The sequence below is a fragment of the Phyllobates terribilis genome, unplaced genomic scaffold, assembly GCF_046119375.1.
Source record: "Phyllobates terribilis strain yellow unplaced genomic scaffold, ASM4611937v1 Scaffold_2__4_contigs__length_985480577, whole genome shotgun sequence".
Lineage (NCBI taxonomy): Eukaryota > Metazoa > Chordata > Amphibia > Anura > Dendrobatidae > Phyllobates > Phyllobates terribilis.
The window spans coordinates 358,087,378-358,105,565 of NW_027362762.1; the positions used below are offsets into that span (position 1 = coordinate 358,087,378).

The 18,188-nt window shown below is 40.1% G+C and overlaps 1 protein-coding gene across 2 annotated transcripts in view; it reads right to left on the bottom strand.

Moving 5' to 3' along the window:
- SENP7 (SUMO specific peptidase 7) overlaps positions 1-18,188 on the bottom strand; it is an 80,554-nt gene that overhangs the window by 55,622 nt on the left and 6,744 nt on the right. For both annotated transcript variants that reach the window (XM_073664685.1, XM_073664686.1), the window contains 4 exons: positions 16,386-16,480; positions 5,857-5,936; positions 3,420-3,559; positions 1,103-1,463 (listed from right to left, as the gene is read on the bottom strand). In XM_073664685.1, the coding sequence (XP_073520786.1) occupies positions 1,103-1,463; positions 3,420-3,559; positions 5,857-5,936; positions 16,386-16,480 (676 nt within the window). The remainder of the gene's footprint in view (positions 1-1,102; positions 1,464-3,419; positions 3,560-5,856; positions 5,937-16,385; positions 16,481-18,188) is intronic.

The window sequence follows — 18,188 nt, forward strand, 5'->3', positions numbered from 1 at the left end:
GTGCTCTTCTTCAAATTGAAGATTGGCTCTATGTGTCATTGTCCTACTGCAGAAAACATTTGTAGCCAGACACTTTCTTGATTGCATTGTATGAAGGATAAAGATCTACCTGAAATTCTCAGCATTGAGGACACCATTAATTCTCCCAAAATTCACAAATACATTTGCTGAAATTCAGCACCAAGTTAGAAAGAAATCCCCACCGAGCTTCAGTGTTGCCTGCAGTCACTTATGATTGTACGTGGATTTGGAATTCAACGTCGCCCACTTCTTGATGCTTCTTCAAAAGACCTTGAGCAGCACATCTTGAAACATCAGTCATCTTGTTGCTGTGCTCAGTCTTGTCATAGTCTATGAAGTGCGACATAAAACTGTCTTCAATACATCACCATCCCACAAAATCCCCTACTGTGTGCTAGTGCATATAGAAGAATTGAGGTTGATCTAAAAAGGTGTTCACTGCAAATATTGATTTGAATTGAATTTTTATTCATTTTTCAAATTTTTCATATGTTGTTAATTGATAAAAATAAACTAACACTTATAATTTTAAAAGCATTCTTATTTTGCAACATTTTCTCCGCACCTGTCTAAAACTTTCGCAAAGTACTGTGTGTTTAATATATATATTTTTTCTTGTGTAGATGGATTTTTGCTTGAATGCCCAAATTTCAATGAATATGTCCAGTATTAAGCAAAAGCATGACGATCAGTCTTTTCATTATTTGGTTACGTACCAAGAAAATGCTGTTTAGTTAATTTAGTATACATGAAGAATTTATAAATAAATATTAGGAGGAGGGTCTTAAGAGGGATGACCTTTAATATATTTGGCTCATCATGAAATCTACGACAGCATTAAAATGTAACTTAATTATAGATGAAAATTAATACAATTGTGTCCTCGCTGTTTCTGCAAAAAAAGTTGCAGTTTACAATAATTTTCTTACACTCCAAAAGGTATCAAACACTATAATAAATGTCCCCAATATTTAGGGATCAGATGAGTAAGGTCAGTATCCAGTTTTAGAAGCAGCAACTCTACAGTTTTTTTTTAAAAGGCAGACATAAGTTTCTGTAACCAGGTACATCCATCACTTACTTGGCTCAAGTGGCAGATTTCTTTTACGGACAATTTGCAGATGCACCCTTCTTCTGCTTAGCCGGTTTCCGTAAGCGTGTGAACTGTTCATTGGTGGATCCACTACAGAGCAACCACGTGAAGACTTCTGACATTCCCTACACGTCCTGGCTGCTCTGTCTTTGATAGTAGGAGATGATTTCAGAGGACAGTCAGTAACAGTTTCCGATGAATGGGATGGAGTTTTATCTACAGAAGGATGCACAGCTACATCTTTTGGTGAAGTAGAGATCTTCTTATTCTGATACTCTGCTCTCTTGCAGCAGTAAGTTTTTTCCCGTGTATTTGGAGAGCCAACACCATTATTCTTCACTGAATTATTCTGAAAAGAAAAAAACAATGAATAATTGTCTCTACCATATACCGAAATAAACTAATTTTTGCTCACAATTTAGTTTAAAAGGGTTATCCGAAGGTGAAAACACTATATGGAGAAAAGTTGTCACTGGTTTATCGTGACAGAGGGGAGCCAGAGGACCACGCAGTCTGATTTCTCCAACTCCTGCACTGACTAGTAGCACTTTTTCATATTAAACGGTGCAGGTTTCTTCTAGCAGTGCAGGGGTTAATCTGTTCAGTTGTGAGCTCTTGGAAGCTTACCTGCATTAAGGCTCTCAGCTGTTCACTGTTAGCCAGAGACCAGAATATATAGGAGAGGGGTGTGGCTAGCAGACATTGCCAGAGCTAGCTTCATTGCTGCATGGTTCAGGAGTTTGTGGTTTGTTGTTTGAGAAGGTGTTTGGTGGATTTATCTAAGAATGTTGTTTGGTTTTGGCTGTGTGCAAATTCTCTCATTCGCCTACTTTGTTTTTTCCCCCATCCTCCCCTCCGCGATGTTCCCTCTGTTGTTTGTGTGCATATATTTGTATGATCGGTACTTTCCTTTATCCCTGTTCCTATTACCTTGTTAGTCCGGTTGATATATTGCCATACACCACTACTCCCTTCTTACCTGGGTGGGGGGAGGGAACAGACTGAGGGCGGATTCAGGAGCTCAGCAAGGTGCGTAGCCCCGGCGTCTTCACCTTTAGAAGTAATCCGGGGAACAGGGATAGCTAGGGCGCCTCCTAGCATTAGGGACAGGGAAGGAGCCCCTGGTCCTGGGATACCCGACAACAGAGTCGTGACAAAAGTATTGGGTCACATACAGATTACACCTACAGGAGGTTTTATGACATCCAAAGGCATTAAAGGGAATCTGTCAGTAAGTTTGACCCCCTAAACCATTTATATACATGCCCATAGCCCTACGAAAATTGAACTCACTAGTACCAGCATATTTTCCTTCCGATACATGAATCATAAATAAATCCTCATGTTTTGTGGTACGCAAATAAGTTGCTAAGTGCAGTGAGCTGGAGAATGCACTCATTGAAACGTGCCTCCTCGATTCTTAACATTATTGGTGCCTCTCTGTTGATTGCTATCGGACCTTGCTTCTGCCATAAGGCACCGGCCATGAGATCTCCTCTCTTTTGAGCAGTAGCTAGCCTAGCATAGGCTCAAATGTGCATGCGCTGTGCAGTCACACTTAAACTCAGGAGTAAATACTCTGAGGAGCAATGGGAATAAAATAAAAGCAAAAACTGTTCACTCTTTACCTGGTGGCAAGTCCTCTTTAAAGATTACAAGAATCAGAACTTACAAGCATGGGCTTCCTTGTTTAGCTGTACTATGCCCTTCTCTCCTACTTTTGAGTGCTGCAAGAGCCCGATATTTTGCTGTGTTCCTGCTTGCCATTGCTTACCATGGAGGGGGGCATTTACTTAGCATGAAATCTGCCAGTACAGTACTATCTTTCAGACTTCTTTCCCCATACATCAAGGATGCATTGCAGTACACTTTCCGCCAAGCCCCTGTAAACCACATTCTGAATGTCCACAAGGTCTATCTTGCTAGTCGGCAAAGAGAATTTGTATTCATAAAATCAGCACTGCTTCTCATAATGGCCGGTAAAAGTTGTTTTTTTTTTCTTGCAAGAAAAGATGCCCGCAGATAGAACCTGCTGTAAAGTCCCTGTCAAAAAAGATTGTCCAGCCCAATTTCTCTATTTTGTTTTGGGGTCTCTGATCATCCAGAGATGGATTTCCCCTGACAACCAAGACAGGAGGAACAGAGGTACCTAATGGTGGCCACTTAAGAGTGACTTTCCAGGCGTAAATAAGCAACATGTTAAATAAATTTGCAGTTTGCATGCATTCCCCCAATACTATTAGATATTTTATCTGAATATGTATCTTCATAATTACCTCCTGGGACCAGACACATGGCTACTCACACATTCCAGATCAGCGGCTTTTGATACATTTGAGCTTCCTTCTTCACTGCTATTTTTCTTCACTCCCAAGTTGAGGTCTTTTTGTGGAGAAATAGGTGTATTACTGACATCCCGGCAGGCAGTATTCAAGGAGGTCTGTTCTGTTGGTTTTAAAAGTAAAATTGAACATAAACTGAATCATTAAAAAACTGCTTTACCTAAGTCCAAAGTGTACACATAACGGTCCTGATTCATCAAACTATTTTTGGGCAGAATTTTGGCATAAAAGTTTAAATTGTTGCAAAATTTTGGCATAACTAGTAACCGACCAAAAACTGACCTATCTTTTGAGTCTCCACTTCAGTGCCACCTAGCACCACTGACAGTTTGTAAAAGACGGAGCTTAGCAAGAGAGGGCATGGCAGCCAACTATTTCATCATAACATACGTCAGAATTATGACAGATATGTGAAATATCACTGACTGGACAATATTATACTGGCACAAGCCAATTCATTAACGGGCACAAGCCTCTTAAGGCAACTGTTGGGTCTTTGATCTTCAGGAGCACACCACTTACTGCCTCCCTGCTTGCTAGGGAGCGCTGCACTGCAGATGATTGACATTTTGGACCAGCAGCAAGGTTGTGCCGCTGGTGTCTAATATTGTGCGCTCTCCCACGCTGCAAAAGACAAAAAACCGAGAGATAGGAAACTTCAGCACAGTGCTTCAACTGTGCTCTATGGCAGAGCGCTTGTAAGAATTGTTCTCCATGCCTATGAGGCCACATCAATTCTATGAGAACTCTGCTTCTAGCTCTGACAGCTCTCTCCCCGCCTCACTTCTCTTTGCATTAGCGATAGTAGCTTTATCTCCAACGTTATCTCTAAGATAATAATTAGCATTATGATTTGCAAATTGAAGTCGAGAGTGTAAAGAGGGGGGCACACTAAACAGAAAGGAAGGAATGCACATATATCTTTACAGGAAAGAGGCTGTGCTGACATTCCCTTTAATACAGTTGTACTAAAAGGTGCAATCTGTTATCAGGTTTTTGCTATGTGATCTGAAGACAGCAGAAGATAGGGGCTGACACACAGATTTCAGTGATATGCCACTTTTTGGCTGTGTTCTGTTTACTTGCAATGAAGGTTTTATCACTAAAGGATTATTACTGACCAGTGGTCCCACTCCGCCCCCCTTCTCTGATAAGCAGCTCACTGTCAATAGACAATATTCATAGACAGCCAGGTGTGGGCATGGTTAGCTTTCTCAGCTCTGCTTCATGCTGCATCGAAGAACTCTGTGTCACAAATGTAGTACCCAGTAAACTAAGTGATCATTGGAATCAGGCTCACTTGCCCTAGATTATGCTACTCTCAGATTAAATCGCAAAAACCTGCTGACAAACTCCCTTTAACTGAAGATACCGACTTAAAGGAGTTGTCCACTACTTTCACATTGGTGCCCTATCCTTTACAAGCTAAAGACTACTGAAATCTTTGAAATAAAAATATTTTTATGTATTTAAAGGCATTGTCCACTACTATCACATTAATGCCCTATCCATAGGATAGGGCATCAATGTATGATCGGCTGGGGTACCGCAGGCCAGAAGTTCTCATCTGCGGTGCTTGGCCGTCAAGTTGTAGTGGCCGGCGCTTGTTACTGCACATGAGCCTCCTATTCAATTGAATGGGAGGCGGATGTGCAGTACCCCGCGTGCGGTACCCTGGCCGATCATACGTTGATGCCCTATCCTTAGGATAGGGCATCAATGTGATAGTAATGTACAACGCCTTTAAATACATAGAAATAATTTTTATTTCAATAGTCTTTAGGTTAGAAAGGTTTAGCGACAGATCCTCTTTAAGTATGTCAATGTTCACATCAAAATGTAATTTTATCCCAAGGCTGGTTTCACACTAAAATAGTGGTGCAGAAGGGAGGACAGTGCATGGGCATTAGGGATCGCAAGGGGCGATAAATATTTTAAACATCAAACCTGGCTTTGCTTAGATATATTCTGAAGATAGAACATTAAAGGGGTTGTCTCAGAAAAACAACCTCTGTCCATATGCCTTTTTTATTCAAACACATAACTTAAATACCTTTCATAACTTTTACCATATATGTTAAGGGGGTAGTCCTAGCCTGGAAATTCATAATATATTCACAGGATAACTTCTGGGACCTGCATTTATACTGGGATATCCTGACTAGCCTGGACGCAGCTCTTTTTGTAATCCACAGAAGGGAACTAAGAGAACCCCTGTTCTCCACATATGGGTCTCAGAGGTGACACCTGCAACTATTACACCTTTTATGAACTAGCCTGTGGATATGCCATAAATTCTATAGGTGAAAATGACAATATAAATATGGACTAGTTTTGATATGTGAACATATATGTTAAGTCTAAAAACATGTAAATGAATAATCTAAACTTGTGATAAACCTTTGTGCTCCGATGATGTTCTTTTTTCAGTAGATTTAAAGTCGGCTTCCTTTTCTACCTCCTTGTCCATGCGATCCGTCCTGGAAAAAAATATAAAAACATTAAAAAAGAAATTCTGAGTATAAAGTGACAACAGATGACCTCTTACATTGGTCACGTAAGGAGTTAGTCACTTTCTATACTGAGTGTATATGAATGATGCTATGAAACCTCTTATGAGATGACCCTCCGCTCCACCTCCCAAAACTGAAAAATGGTCTACTCAAAGAAAATAGAGCAGGATGCAGAAAATATGGCAGAGCTGAAAATGTGGCCTCCACGCTCACTTGGAAAGGTGTCACTGTATTATTTATGAAGACTAGTGTAAAATAGATACATACATTAAAACAACAGCAAAGGGTGTAGAACAAAAAAAATAAACACTACCTACAGTACAGACCAAAAGTTTGGACACACCTCATTTAAAGATTTTTCTGCATTTTCATGACTATGAAAATTGTACATTCACACTGAAGGTATCAAAACTATGAATTAACACATGTGGAATTATATACTTAACAAAAAAGTGTGAAACAACTGAAAATATGTCTTATATTCTAGGTTCTTCAAAGTAGCCACCTTTTGCTTTGATGACTGCTTTGCACACTCTTGGCATTCTTTTGATGAGCTTCAAGAGGTAGTCACCGGAAATGGTTTTCACTTCACAGGTGTGCCCTGTCAGGTTTAATAAGTGGGATTTCTTGCCTTATAAATGAGGTTGGGACTATCAGTTGTGTTGTGCAGAAGTCAGGTGGATACACAGCTGATAGTCCTACTGAATAGACTGTTAGAATTTGTATTATGGCAAGAAAAAAAAGCAGCTAAGTAAAGAAAAAGGAGTGGCCATCATTACTTTAAGAAATGAAGGTCAGTCAGTCTGAAAAATTGGGAAAACTTTTAAAGTGGCCCCAAGTGCAGTTGCAAAAACCATCAAGCGCTACAAAGAAACTGGCTCACATGAGGACCGCCCCAGGAAAGGAAGACCAAGAGTCACCTCTGCTTCTGAGGATAAGTTTATCAGAGTCACCAGCCTCAGAAATCGCAGGTTAACAGCAGCTCAGATTAGAGACCAGGTCAATGCCACACAGAGTTCTAGCAGCAGACACATCTCTACAACAACTGTTAAGAGGAGACTTTGTGCAGCAGGCCTTCATGGTAAAATAGCTGCTAGGAAACCACTGCTAAGGACAGGCAACAAGCAGAAGAGACAAGTTTGGGCTAAAGAATACAAGGAATGGACATTAGACCAGTGGAAATCTGTGCTTTGGTCTGATGAGTCCAAATTTGAGATCTTTGGTTCCAACCACCGTGTCTTTGTGCGACGCAGAAAAGGTGAACGGATGGACTCTACATGCCTGGTTCCCACTGTGAAGCATGGAGGAGGTGGTGTGATGGTGTGGGGGTGCTTTGTTGGTGACACTGTTGGGGATTTATTCAAAACTGAAGGCATACTGAACCATCATGGCTACCACAGCATCTTGTAGCTGCATGCTATTCCATCCGGTTTGCGTTTAGTTTGACAATCATTTATTTTTCAACAGGACAATGACCCCAAACACACCTCCAGGCTGTGTAAGGGCTATTTGACCAAGAAGGAGAGTGATGGGGTGCTACGCCAGAAGACCTGGCCTCCACAGTCACCAGACCTGAACCCAATCGAGATGGTTTGGAGTGAGCTGGACTGCAGAGTAAAGGCAAAAGGGCCAACAAGTGCTAAGCATCTCTGGGAACTCCTTCAGGATTGTTGGAAGACCATTTCCGGTGACTACCTCTTGAAGCTCATCAAGAGAATGCCAAGAGTGTGCAAAGCAGTCATCAAAGCAAAAGGTGGCTACTTTGAAGAACCTAGAATATAAGACATATTTTCAGTTGTTTCACACTTTTTTGTTAAGTATATAATTCCACATGTGTTAATTCATAGTTTTGATGCCTTCAGTGTGAATGTACAATTTTCATAGTCATGAAAATACAGAAAAATCTTTAAATGAGAAGGTGTGTCCAAACTTTTGGTCTGTACTGTACATAGCATTCCTTTCCCTGGTGATCCAGCACTGATGCTAGAGCAGACATGTTCTGTACTTCACTGACCTCACCAGCCATGATGCCAGCACCATGTCCTGTGACCACTGACTGTTTACAAATGGCCTGCACACAACGACTACAGCCATAGACAAAGTCAGCCGGAGCATCAGCTCTGTATAGTCGGGGATCAGAAGAGTTTATTTTTTGTTGTGTAACACTTTCTTGAAAGCTGGATAACCAATTAACTAGGTCCAATACTCTCCAACCACCGTCTCTTAGGTGCTTCCTGCCCTGGAAGGAACCTAGTTGTCACATAGCTGTGCACCTGCCACCACTGTAAGCACAGAGACTATGGGAGGGATCTGACATGCAGCCTGGATTGCTGACATAGGAGAAAAAAAGTGTCATGGAGATAACAACCAGAAGCTGTTTAAAAAAAATCAAATATAACAGCAAAAAGAAAGCACAAATTACACTGACTATTAAAAGGGTAACAATTGGATTTTTAGGAGCAAAACAGTAACAATGAAGTGATATGACAAGAATCTGCATAACTAATCATATGCTAAATAGTTGCAAGTCAAATTTATGTATGAGATAGCCAAGATGATTGTCTATATAATGATGGTAGTCTCACGTTAGAAGCAGTAGGGGATGGTGAGATATGGAGCCTGTAAGTTCAAAACATTGTTACCCTTTTGTTCTTCAGTGTACATGCAATGGTAGAAGATGTACAGTAGCTATGGGGCTGACGGAGAAAGTTGAACGTTCTACTTGACAATCTTCAATTGTTCCACAGATGTTGAATAGTGAGTGCAGTGAACGTATACTGGGAACCCAATTACCCATCCTTACAGATGGGTGATAATAGGTTTAATAAGTTAAAGGGGCCTGTCATGCCCCTAAATTCCATAAACCTGCAGGTATAGGATTATTCTTATTATCCGGCAACTTTACTGAAACAGCAGCTATCAGGAGAAAATTAACTCTATTCCTCCCAGGAGCAGCCAGCTTTCAGTCATAAGGCTATGTGCCCACGTTGAGGAAATGAAGCAGAAAATTTCTGCTTCATTTCCGCATGTCCTCTGCCGGAAAAACGCATGAGGAATTCCGCAAGCGTTTATCGCGCGTTTTCGACATGCGGAATTGCCTTGCGTTTTTTCATGCATTAAATAAGGCAATTCCGCATGCGGAAACGCAAAATTAATGAACATGCTACGGATTTTTGAACGCAGCATAAAAACTGCGGAAAAATAAGCAGCATGGGCATAGAACTTGCGGATTCTCATTGGGGAGCATGGGATGCGGATTACCAAGCGTTTTACAAGCGTTTACGCTGCAGAAAATCCGCATCAAAAACGCTTGTAATCCGCAACGTGGGCACGCAGCCTAAAGGTGTGCCATAGCTGCTTCAGTCACCACCCTGTACAAAATGAGTAAGGACTGTAAGCAGCTCATCACTTTGATTGACAGCTGGTTTGCAGCACATCTGTGCAGACCAAGGTGTGAAAAGTGACTAGGATTGGTTACACCCATGGCTCACTATGTACTGAAACCACTCCAGGCACACCTCCTCCCGGGAGGAGTAAAGTTTTCTTCTGGTGGTCGTGCTTTCAGTAAGGCGGACAGACAAAAGCCTTTTAATTCTGTATCTGCAGGTTAATAGTGCCTGGGGACACAACAGGTTCCCGTTAACATCTAATCTTTCAGATACATCCAAAAGGTACAGTGTATACTGGAAGTGTTCCCTGCTGTACACAGATGCACTCTGTGTGGTTTACAGGGGTATGTCAGGCAGACCTCCCCGGTTGTATGGAGAGGTTCCTCACCAGTAGCGGGACTCTCACACAACAATGTCCATTATCTTAGAAAGATACCAACTCACCGCGAGGCAAGACGGCGCTTGACACGCTGAAAAGGCGGAAAAGCGCTAAATCATCTCAGCAAGTAACAATCACACAAGAACAAGTTGAAGAAGGTGAGGGAGAGTTATGCATATCTAATATAAATGCATCCTGAAAAACTCTAGCATCTGAGGTAGCTAAACTGCTTGCCCCAGAGAGAAAGCAATCTCTGGAAGCCACAGTCTCCATTTGGCTATGTTCACACATTGTGTTTTTTCAGCATTTTTTTTTTCTGCAGTAAAACCTGATCTCTTGCCAGGAAGGTTTGTTCAGGATTTTGCTTGTTTTTTGCTGCATTTTTCAGGATCCTAAAGTTCAGCTTTGCTTCCACCACAGAAGCATGAACACAGGTCACCAATGCAAGACATATGTAAAAATTATATTAACCAGAATTTCAAATGTAACAGTAGAGAGGTGAATTGTTCAGGAATAGTTATTCCAAAGCACTGGCAGTGCATTGAGTTTGTAGGACACTATTTTCACACTATGGTCTGCCAGTGACCTGCTCAGTCATTGTTCAATTTCACACCTCTGTGGGCCACAGGCATTATTTTTGTTCAATCTCACATGTAGCTAAGCCAATGTTTACTGTGTACGCATCACTAATCTAATTAAACTGTACTATCCAAACTGCCATCTCAGGAAACCAAGACAAGATGGTGAAATCACAAAAATAAATGAGTTTCACATACTGCTCTACTTGCTTTTTTTTCCACTAAAAAAGCAGCAAAACGTGATAGCGATGTTCACACTATGCGTTTTTTTTTACCAACCATTACTTCCAATGGGTGAAAAAAGCTGAAAGAAGTGATATGCTCTATTCTGCAAAAAAAACATGCAAAGCACAAAATATTGATGAAACAAAAACCAATGTGTGTGCATGAGATTTCTGGAATCTCATAGACTTCGCTGGTACGGTAAAACGCAGCTGAAAACTTCCATAAAAAAAAACGCAGAAAAAACAGAATGTGTGAACATAGCCTTACAGTGCAACAGATGCAGAGTAATATCTCACAACAGAATGAAAGGACAGATAAAGCTGGGGACAGAATCAACCATATAGAAGACCAGCTGGATAGGGGTCACACTTCAAAAGGTTAATCAGCTGGTTCATAAATTGACTGATAAAGTGGACAATCTGGAGAATAGGTCCCGGAGAAGTAATTTGAGGATTATTGGTTTACCAGAATCTATTACTCCAAATCAGCTTACAAATATATGTACAACATATTTACCACTAGCCCTGGGCATCAATACACCTCCGAAAGTGGATTGGGCTCACAGAATAGGCCCACCACCATCGCCTATGTAGGACTCTTCCTCATATAAACCCAGACCTTTTAGTGAGAAATACTTTAAAAAGGTATTCCCATTTCCAAGATCCTATCCTAATATGTAATAGGTGTAATAATAATAATAATAAATAATAATGATATTAGCAAATAGCTCCAATTAGAAATGTAGTATAGTTTTTCTGATTCCCCATGTTTCTTTCCTCATGTGCAGGGCATTGAAGGACCTTAGATATTTATGGTTACGACCACTGGTATAGTGACAGTTACCTAGTTGCTAGTGGTCGTAACCATGGATACCTAAGGTCCTGCAATGCCCTGCACATGAGGAAAGAAACAGAGAATCAGAAAAACTATACTACATTTCTAATTGGAGGTATGTGCTAATATTATTACACCTACTACATATTGGGACAGAATCTTGGGAGATGGGAATACCCCTTTAACTATGCTGACAAAGTGGACATCCTACAAAAGATACAGAAAATCCTCTCCTCCCTTGATGCTAAAAGGACAAAGTACTAATATTCAATGACTACTCTGTGGAATTAACAGATACGCTTTTAGTGTAATCTGCACCGAACTAGTAAAGAAGAATATTAGCTTCTCACTACAATTCCCAGCGATTCTTATAGTATTCTCACCTGGAAAAGGAACAGAAACATTGTCACCTCCAGAACAGGCCTCGGATTTTCTTAAGAACATAAGAGCATCTTCGCAAGGACAACAGCAGAAAAAGAGACCACTACCAGAATGACTGAGTATCAGCAAAAACTTTATTCACTGTTTAATATTCTTTCTCCCCAGAGATAAAAAGGTTGTTTTATATACATGATTATGAGATCATATATCTCTATAATGATTTTGAGAAATTATATGTAAATATATAAAAAAACAAACAACTAAATGAATACTGCTATGGAGAATATACTTGTTATAGAGTGCTCTTGTGGAAAACATAATAGGAGACTGAAATGTGTCTCACACATGATGTGATCAGTGGAGGAAGCATGTAATTAGAGAGATCTATTAACGGTTATAGTTTGGAGTTAGATTTTTATATATACATTTCATTAAAAAAAAAAGTGGGGAAGTGGACAGAATTACCATATATATGCGAATAAAATCAAGTCAATAACATATATATTGTTTCTGTCTATAGTGAAGTTCTCTAAATGAGAGAAAGGTGTTTTTTTCTTTTTGGTGTATTTGTTTTCACACCCCATTTGTACTATATATACCTGATTATTGCATTATGAAACTAATTACTTGGAATGTTAAAGGGCTACAATCACCCCATAAAAGGATGATGGTATTAAGGCATTTGAAAAAACAAAGTAGATGTAGCACTGTTAAGGGAAAAACACTTGAGTGAGCAAGATTTTGGCAGAATGAATAAGATGTGGGCAGAAGAGCTATATGGCTCTCCAGCGGTTAACAAGAAAGCTGGCGTTATGCTTCAGATACACAAACAAGCAAACTGTAAAGTCATATCACAGGAAAAAGATAATGCTGGTAGACTTTTGAAGGTAATTTTAGATAGCCCCGAAGGCTGAATTAGCCTGTATAATATCTATGCACCAAATGATTTTTAATAGATATTTGTTTCAGAATCTGGAAAAAAATGGTACTGGAAGATACAGAAAAAATTATCATAATAGGAGGAGATCTGAACACAGTCCTTAAAGTAGCAGAGGATAGGAAGCCCGGGAAAAATGCAAGTAACACAGAGAACACATGATAAGATATTAGCAACCATGCTAGAAACTACAAATCTTAAAGAAGCCTGGTGCAGCGTATGGGTTCCCTAGGGTAAGGAATATACACACGTCTCCCAAATCCATAATAACTGGTCTAGAACGGATTATTTTTTGGCTTCGGAAGAGATCCTAAACAAAGTTAGTCATGTTACTTTTAACCCCTTTCTGACATTGGGCGTATTAATACATATCTGTGCGTTGGGCCTTTTAGGCCAGATACGTATTAGTACGCCCTGGCAATTTCGGCCGCACAGAGGCTGTGCAGGCACGATCACCGCCCGGTGTCAGCTGATTGTCACAGCTAACACTCGGTACTATGTGCAGGGAGCGGTGCCGCACCGCTCCCAGGACATTAACCCCTGAAATGCTGCAATCGAAGTCAACCGCAACATTCCGGGAGCACGGGGAGGTAAGCACTGTTACTTACCTCCTCTCCAGCGTCCCGCGCTGTCTCTGCCGGGTCTTGGCGGTTGTCATGGTGACCCGATCTAGTCATGACGACATCCGGGTCACCAGACAGCAGGAAGTTTCCTTGATCATGTGCAGTGCGCGATCAAAGTAACTTCTCCCTGTGCAACACTGATAGGCTGTATAGCCCAGGGATGCGGTTGCATCTCTATGCTATACAGGCGACCAGACTGCAAAAAGTGAAAGTCCCATACTGGGACAAAGTGTAAAAGTAAGAAAAAGTATCAAAAAGTGAAAAAAAAAAATATATATATGTTTTTATTTCAATATTAATTTTAATATTTTTTTAAAAATGGAAAATATAAAAATATATTGATACCCATAAATAAATATTATGAAAAAAACAAAACAAAACAAAAAACACAATAAAAGTACACATATTTGGTATCGCCGCGTCCGGAACGACCTGACCTACAAAATTGTCCCACTAGTTAACCCCTTAGTGAACACAGTAAAAAAAAAAAGCGAACCAAAAAAAACACGATGTTTTATCATCATACCGCCAAACAAAAAAAATGGAATTAAACGCGATTAAAAAGACGAATGTAAATAAAATGGTACCGATGAAAACGTCATCTTATCCCGCAAAAAACAAGCCGCCATACAGCTCCATCAGCTGAAAAATAAAAAAGTTATAGCTCATAGAATAAAGCGATACAAAATAATTATTTTTTTATAAAATAGTTTTTGTGTAAAAGCGTCAAAACATTAAAAAAAATGTAAATGTAGTATCGCTGTAAAAGTACTGACCCGAAGAATAAAGCTTCGCTATCAATTTTACCACATGCGGAACAGCATAAAAAGAAAACAAAAAAACTATTCCTGAATTGTTGTTTTTTGTTTATTCTGCCTCCCAAAAATCGGAATAGAAAGCGATCAAAAAATGTCGCTGGAGTGAGTCATTCTCCCTGGCTCCTTGGCGTGAGAGGTCAGAGCATCACAGCAGAAGACATCTCCGGACAGGTGAGTATAAGGATTTTATTATTTTATTCTTATGTTTACACATGGACACTGCAGGAGCAGACTACTACTCTCAACATTGTCCCTTGCTCGTGCTGACCATAGCGCCGGCAGGGGACAATGATGAGGGCAGCGTTCAGCACCCGGCGCTTGGGAACAGAGCTAACTGTACTGCTGAATCCCAGGCGCCGATACGGGTCACACTGATGACACATGGATGTCACCCATGTGTGTTCAGTGTGGGACATTTTGCGGACCAGGCAGCATGTAAAAAACGGACATGTCACCGTGTGAAGCACACAGACACATGGTCTGTGGAAACACACTGACATGTACACAGACTCATAGATTTGAATGGGTCTGCGTGTGTCAATGTCTCCAGTACGTGTGGGAACTGTCACCACACTTACCGGACACACTGAAGTGTGAAAGAGCCCTAAGGCCAATTTGTTTCATAGCATTTGGAATGGCCCCTACATTCAGAAGGTTTAAGTAGAGGCTCTTGGATATATAGACAACGTTTGGAAAATTAAAGTTCCAAATTCCCCTCAAGCATATTTATTTCATTACATTGTAACAGAATATCAGGAAGAAAGGGATAAAGTTCTATCCATTCAAATAATACACTTAGCTCATCTCATTGTCAAGAAATGCATACATAGATATTGGTTAAAGAAAGAAATTCCATGAAATACCTCAATTGTCTGAAATAATAAAGACTCTGAAAACTCTATTAGTCTATGACAAACTTGATTCAGAAAAACATAAAGAGAAGTCAACAACTAAATTTTTCCACAAGTGGAGATCTTTTATTGAACATTGTGTATAACTATCAGAGAGATCACAACTGATGAAAGTATTTAGGCATACTTTTTGGTACAGCATGGAAGAACGTAAAGGTACAATAGGAGTACTTAAAACATAATTGGTTCACCCATTCTAGGATACTTACAGATGGTTCTAAATAGGAATGTTTTATTATTTGTTAGGTGTTTGACATGTGTTAATTCTGCTAAAATTATTGTTGGGACAAGGAAAAAAGAAAATGATGGGTTGAGTTTGAAAAAAGTGCACATAGACTAAAACTGCATGTGAACATAGCCTTATAGGCGTGCTGTATGTGGAAAGCAGCATTAAGACAATGGTCTTGGAAGTGTTAAGCTAAGTTATGGTTGAGTACAATTTCTGAAAAAAACATTGGAAGTGGATGACTGAGTAAATAATACAGAAAGAGGTTTGCATCCCAAATGATTATCTGGAAATATATCTTATAAAACTACTATAATAATTAGTACCAGTTCTGAGGGATCACTGCTAGGGTCACACAACCATTTTTCTCTCATCCGAGAAAATTGGTCCAATTACGTTAATCACACTCTGATCAGAATGGAATCACACTGGGATCCAATTTTCTCGGACGTGGAGAAAAAAAAAAAAAAGTTTCTCTATATCAGAGTTTGGTATGATTTTTTCCATGGACCTATAGAGTTGAAAGAGCATGTGCCATCTAATTCTCAGATGCAAACCACACATGCTCCAAGGTAAAAAAAAAAAAAAAAAAAATCGGACATGTGTATGACCCCATAGAATACCATGGGTATGAGTGCTATCCGTCATTTTGATTTTTATGGTCGTGCGCACAAGCTTATATTGTGCGATTGTGACTTGCCTGAGGCAATCTGATGAGCTCTGCTATATAAGCGGCAGTGTCACATGTTGAACCTACGAGTCATTAAGCTACCGAACCTTTTTGTTGTTCAGTGTTTTTAATAGTTTCTATTGAGTTTTTTATCTGTGAAATAGTGTATAAGTTACTAGATATCTAAATTTACAAAGATCGCACAGCAACATAGTGAACATGATGTATAACGAACAAAAAAGAAGGTGCAACAATGTAACAGAGTGAAGAAAACATTGCTTATGTACCAACCCCCCTCTACTAAAGTGTATGGCCAATAAGAGTTTTTGTATAAATGTGGTACAAGTCTGTATGACATGAAGACACATTCGTAAAGGACAAATACAAGCAGGCTGTTCCTTTAACATTTAGTATTTTTTGGAAGAAATTTAGAAATAAAACATACCTCATAGACCTGCAAGAACCCGGGGAAGTAAAATATGAGTGGGTCCCTTTATTCCGTGGCACATTAAATGTTTCATATGAAGAGCCATGTGGTCTCTGAAGAATAAAAGTCAATATCATATTAAGAGGATATAGGACAATTCCAAGACTCAAGCAGAATTTCTATCCTGTATAATGAGTGTGTGGTCGCTTATTTGGGGAGTTGGAATAAAATGTAACACTATAAACAAATAGGCAAATCAGATAAAAAGACTTCCCTAATATCTCACTGTGTGAACATGGCTCCTGGGTATCGCCTTCCTCCTCTAGGCCTGTTACTGATAGCCAGTCTGCTATGTCCCCTGTCATTTGGGGTTAACCAGTCACGTTTTAGATTTAAAATATATTAACCCTTAAAATTTATGACGTACTATGTCCATCACACGTCGTCTCCTTGCCTTTGATGCGGGTTCGTACGCCGAGCCGACAGAGGAGCGGGGTACAGGCAGTAGCCATAGCCGGCTGCTCTGCAGCTATAGCATGTGCCTGCTACTAAAGAGAATGAATATTCACTCCTCTCCATGCCCAAGGGCGTGGAGAGAAGTGAATATTAATTTTTTAATAGCGAACACACAGGATTGCCGAGCCGCAGCAGGTGCCGCAGCTGCGATTGACAGTGTACGCTATTAAATAAAAAATAATATTCACTCCTCTCCACGCCCATAGTTCCGGGGTGGAGAGGAGTGAATATCCCGGCAGCTGATAGCGTGTGAGGGAGCATGGCAGTGACGTCATGCGCTGCTCACATGCTGAGATCAGATGCTGGCAGAACAGGACACAGCGCTGGAGCAAAGGGAAGGAAGGTGAGTAGAGGTGTTTATTTCATGTGTGCAGTGATGGGGGGGACCATGCTTACCAGGATAAGGATGAGGGGGGCCATGGGTACCAGGATGGGGATGAGGGGCATATATACAAGGATGGGGGATATTAGTACAGAATTGGGGGACATTATCCCTATAACAGTGTTAGCAGCAGACCCCAAAATGATATCAATAAAAATGTCAGTTCGGGGTGCAAAAAACAAGCCCACACACAGCTCCATATCCCTAAAAGGTTCCAGCTGTCAGAAAGTAGCGCCATAAACCCCCAATTTTTATTTTTTTTTAACAAATTTCTGGATTTTTTTTTTCACCGCTTACTTAAAACAAAAGCCATGCATGTTTGGTAAGTGCATAATCGTACTGACCTGGAGTATCATATTGCCAGGTTATTCTTACAGTAAAATGAACACTTTACAGTTATGGTTCTTGGATATGAGGAGGAAAAAAAACGAAAGCGCAAAAACAAAAAATCACCTGGTTGAGGGGTTAAAGTAAAGATTTACAGGATCCACACAAAAAAAATTAAGTACTCTGGGGAATTTCTGCTACTGCAAAACAAATCAGTACACCCAAGTCAGATAAGAAAAGGCACATCTTCCCCTTGTAATACTAGTGACAAGCTAGCAATAGAATTGGGTCTGTTGCTTAACCCTAAAAAGGACCAGGGAGTTTTTCGTGATTTCATTTCATGTTTTCCTCCCCTTCTTCCAATAGTCAGATTTTTTTGCTGACATAGCCTTATGAGGCCTAGTTGTTCTGCGGGACAAGTTGCACTTTGAAATGACACCATTTCATTTTAATGTATGGAAAAACAGGGAAAAAAATCTAAGTGGGTTAAAATGGTGAGAAAATAAATTCCATTTCACCATAGTTTTCTTTGTTTTTATGGTGTTCATTGTGCAGTAAAAATTATCTAGCATGAGGATTGGTATCACGGTAAACAC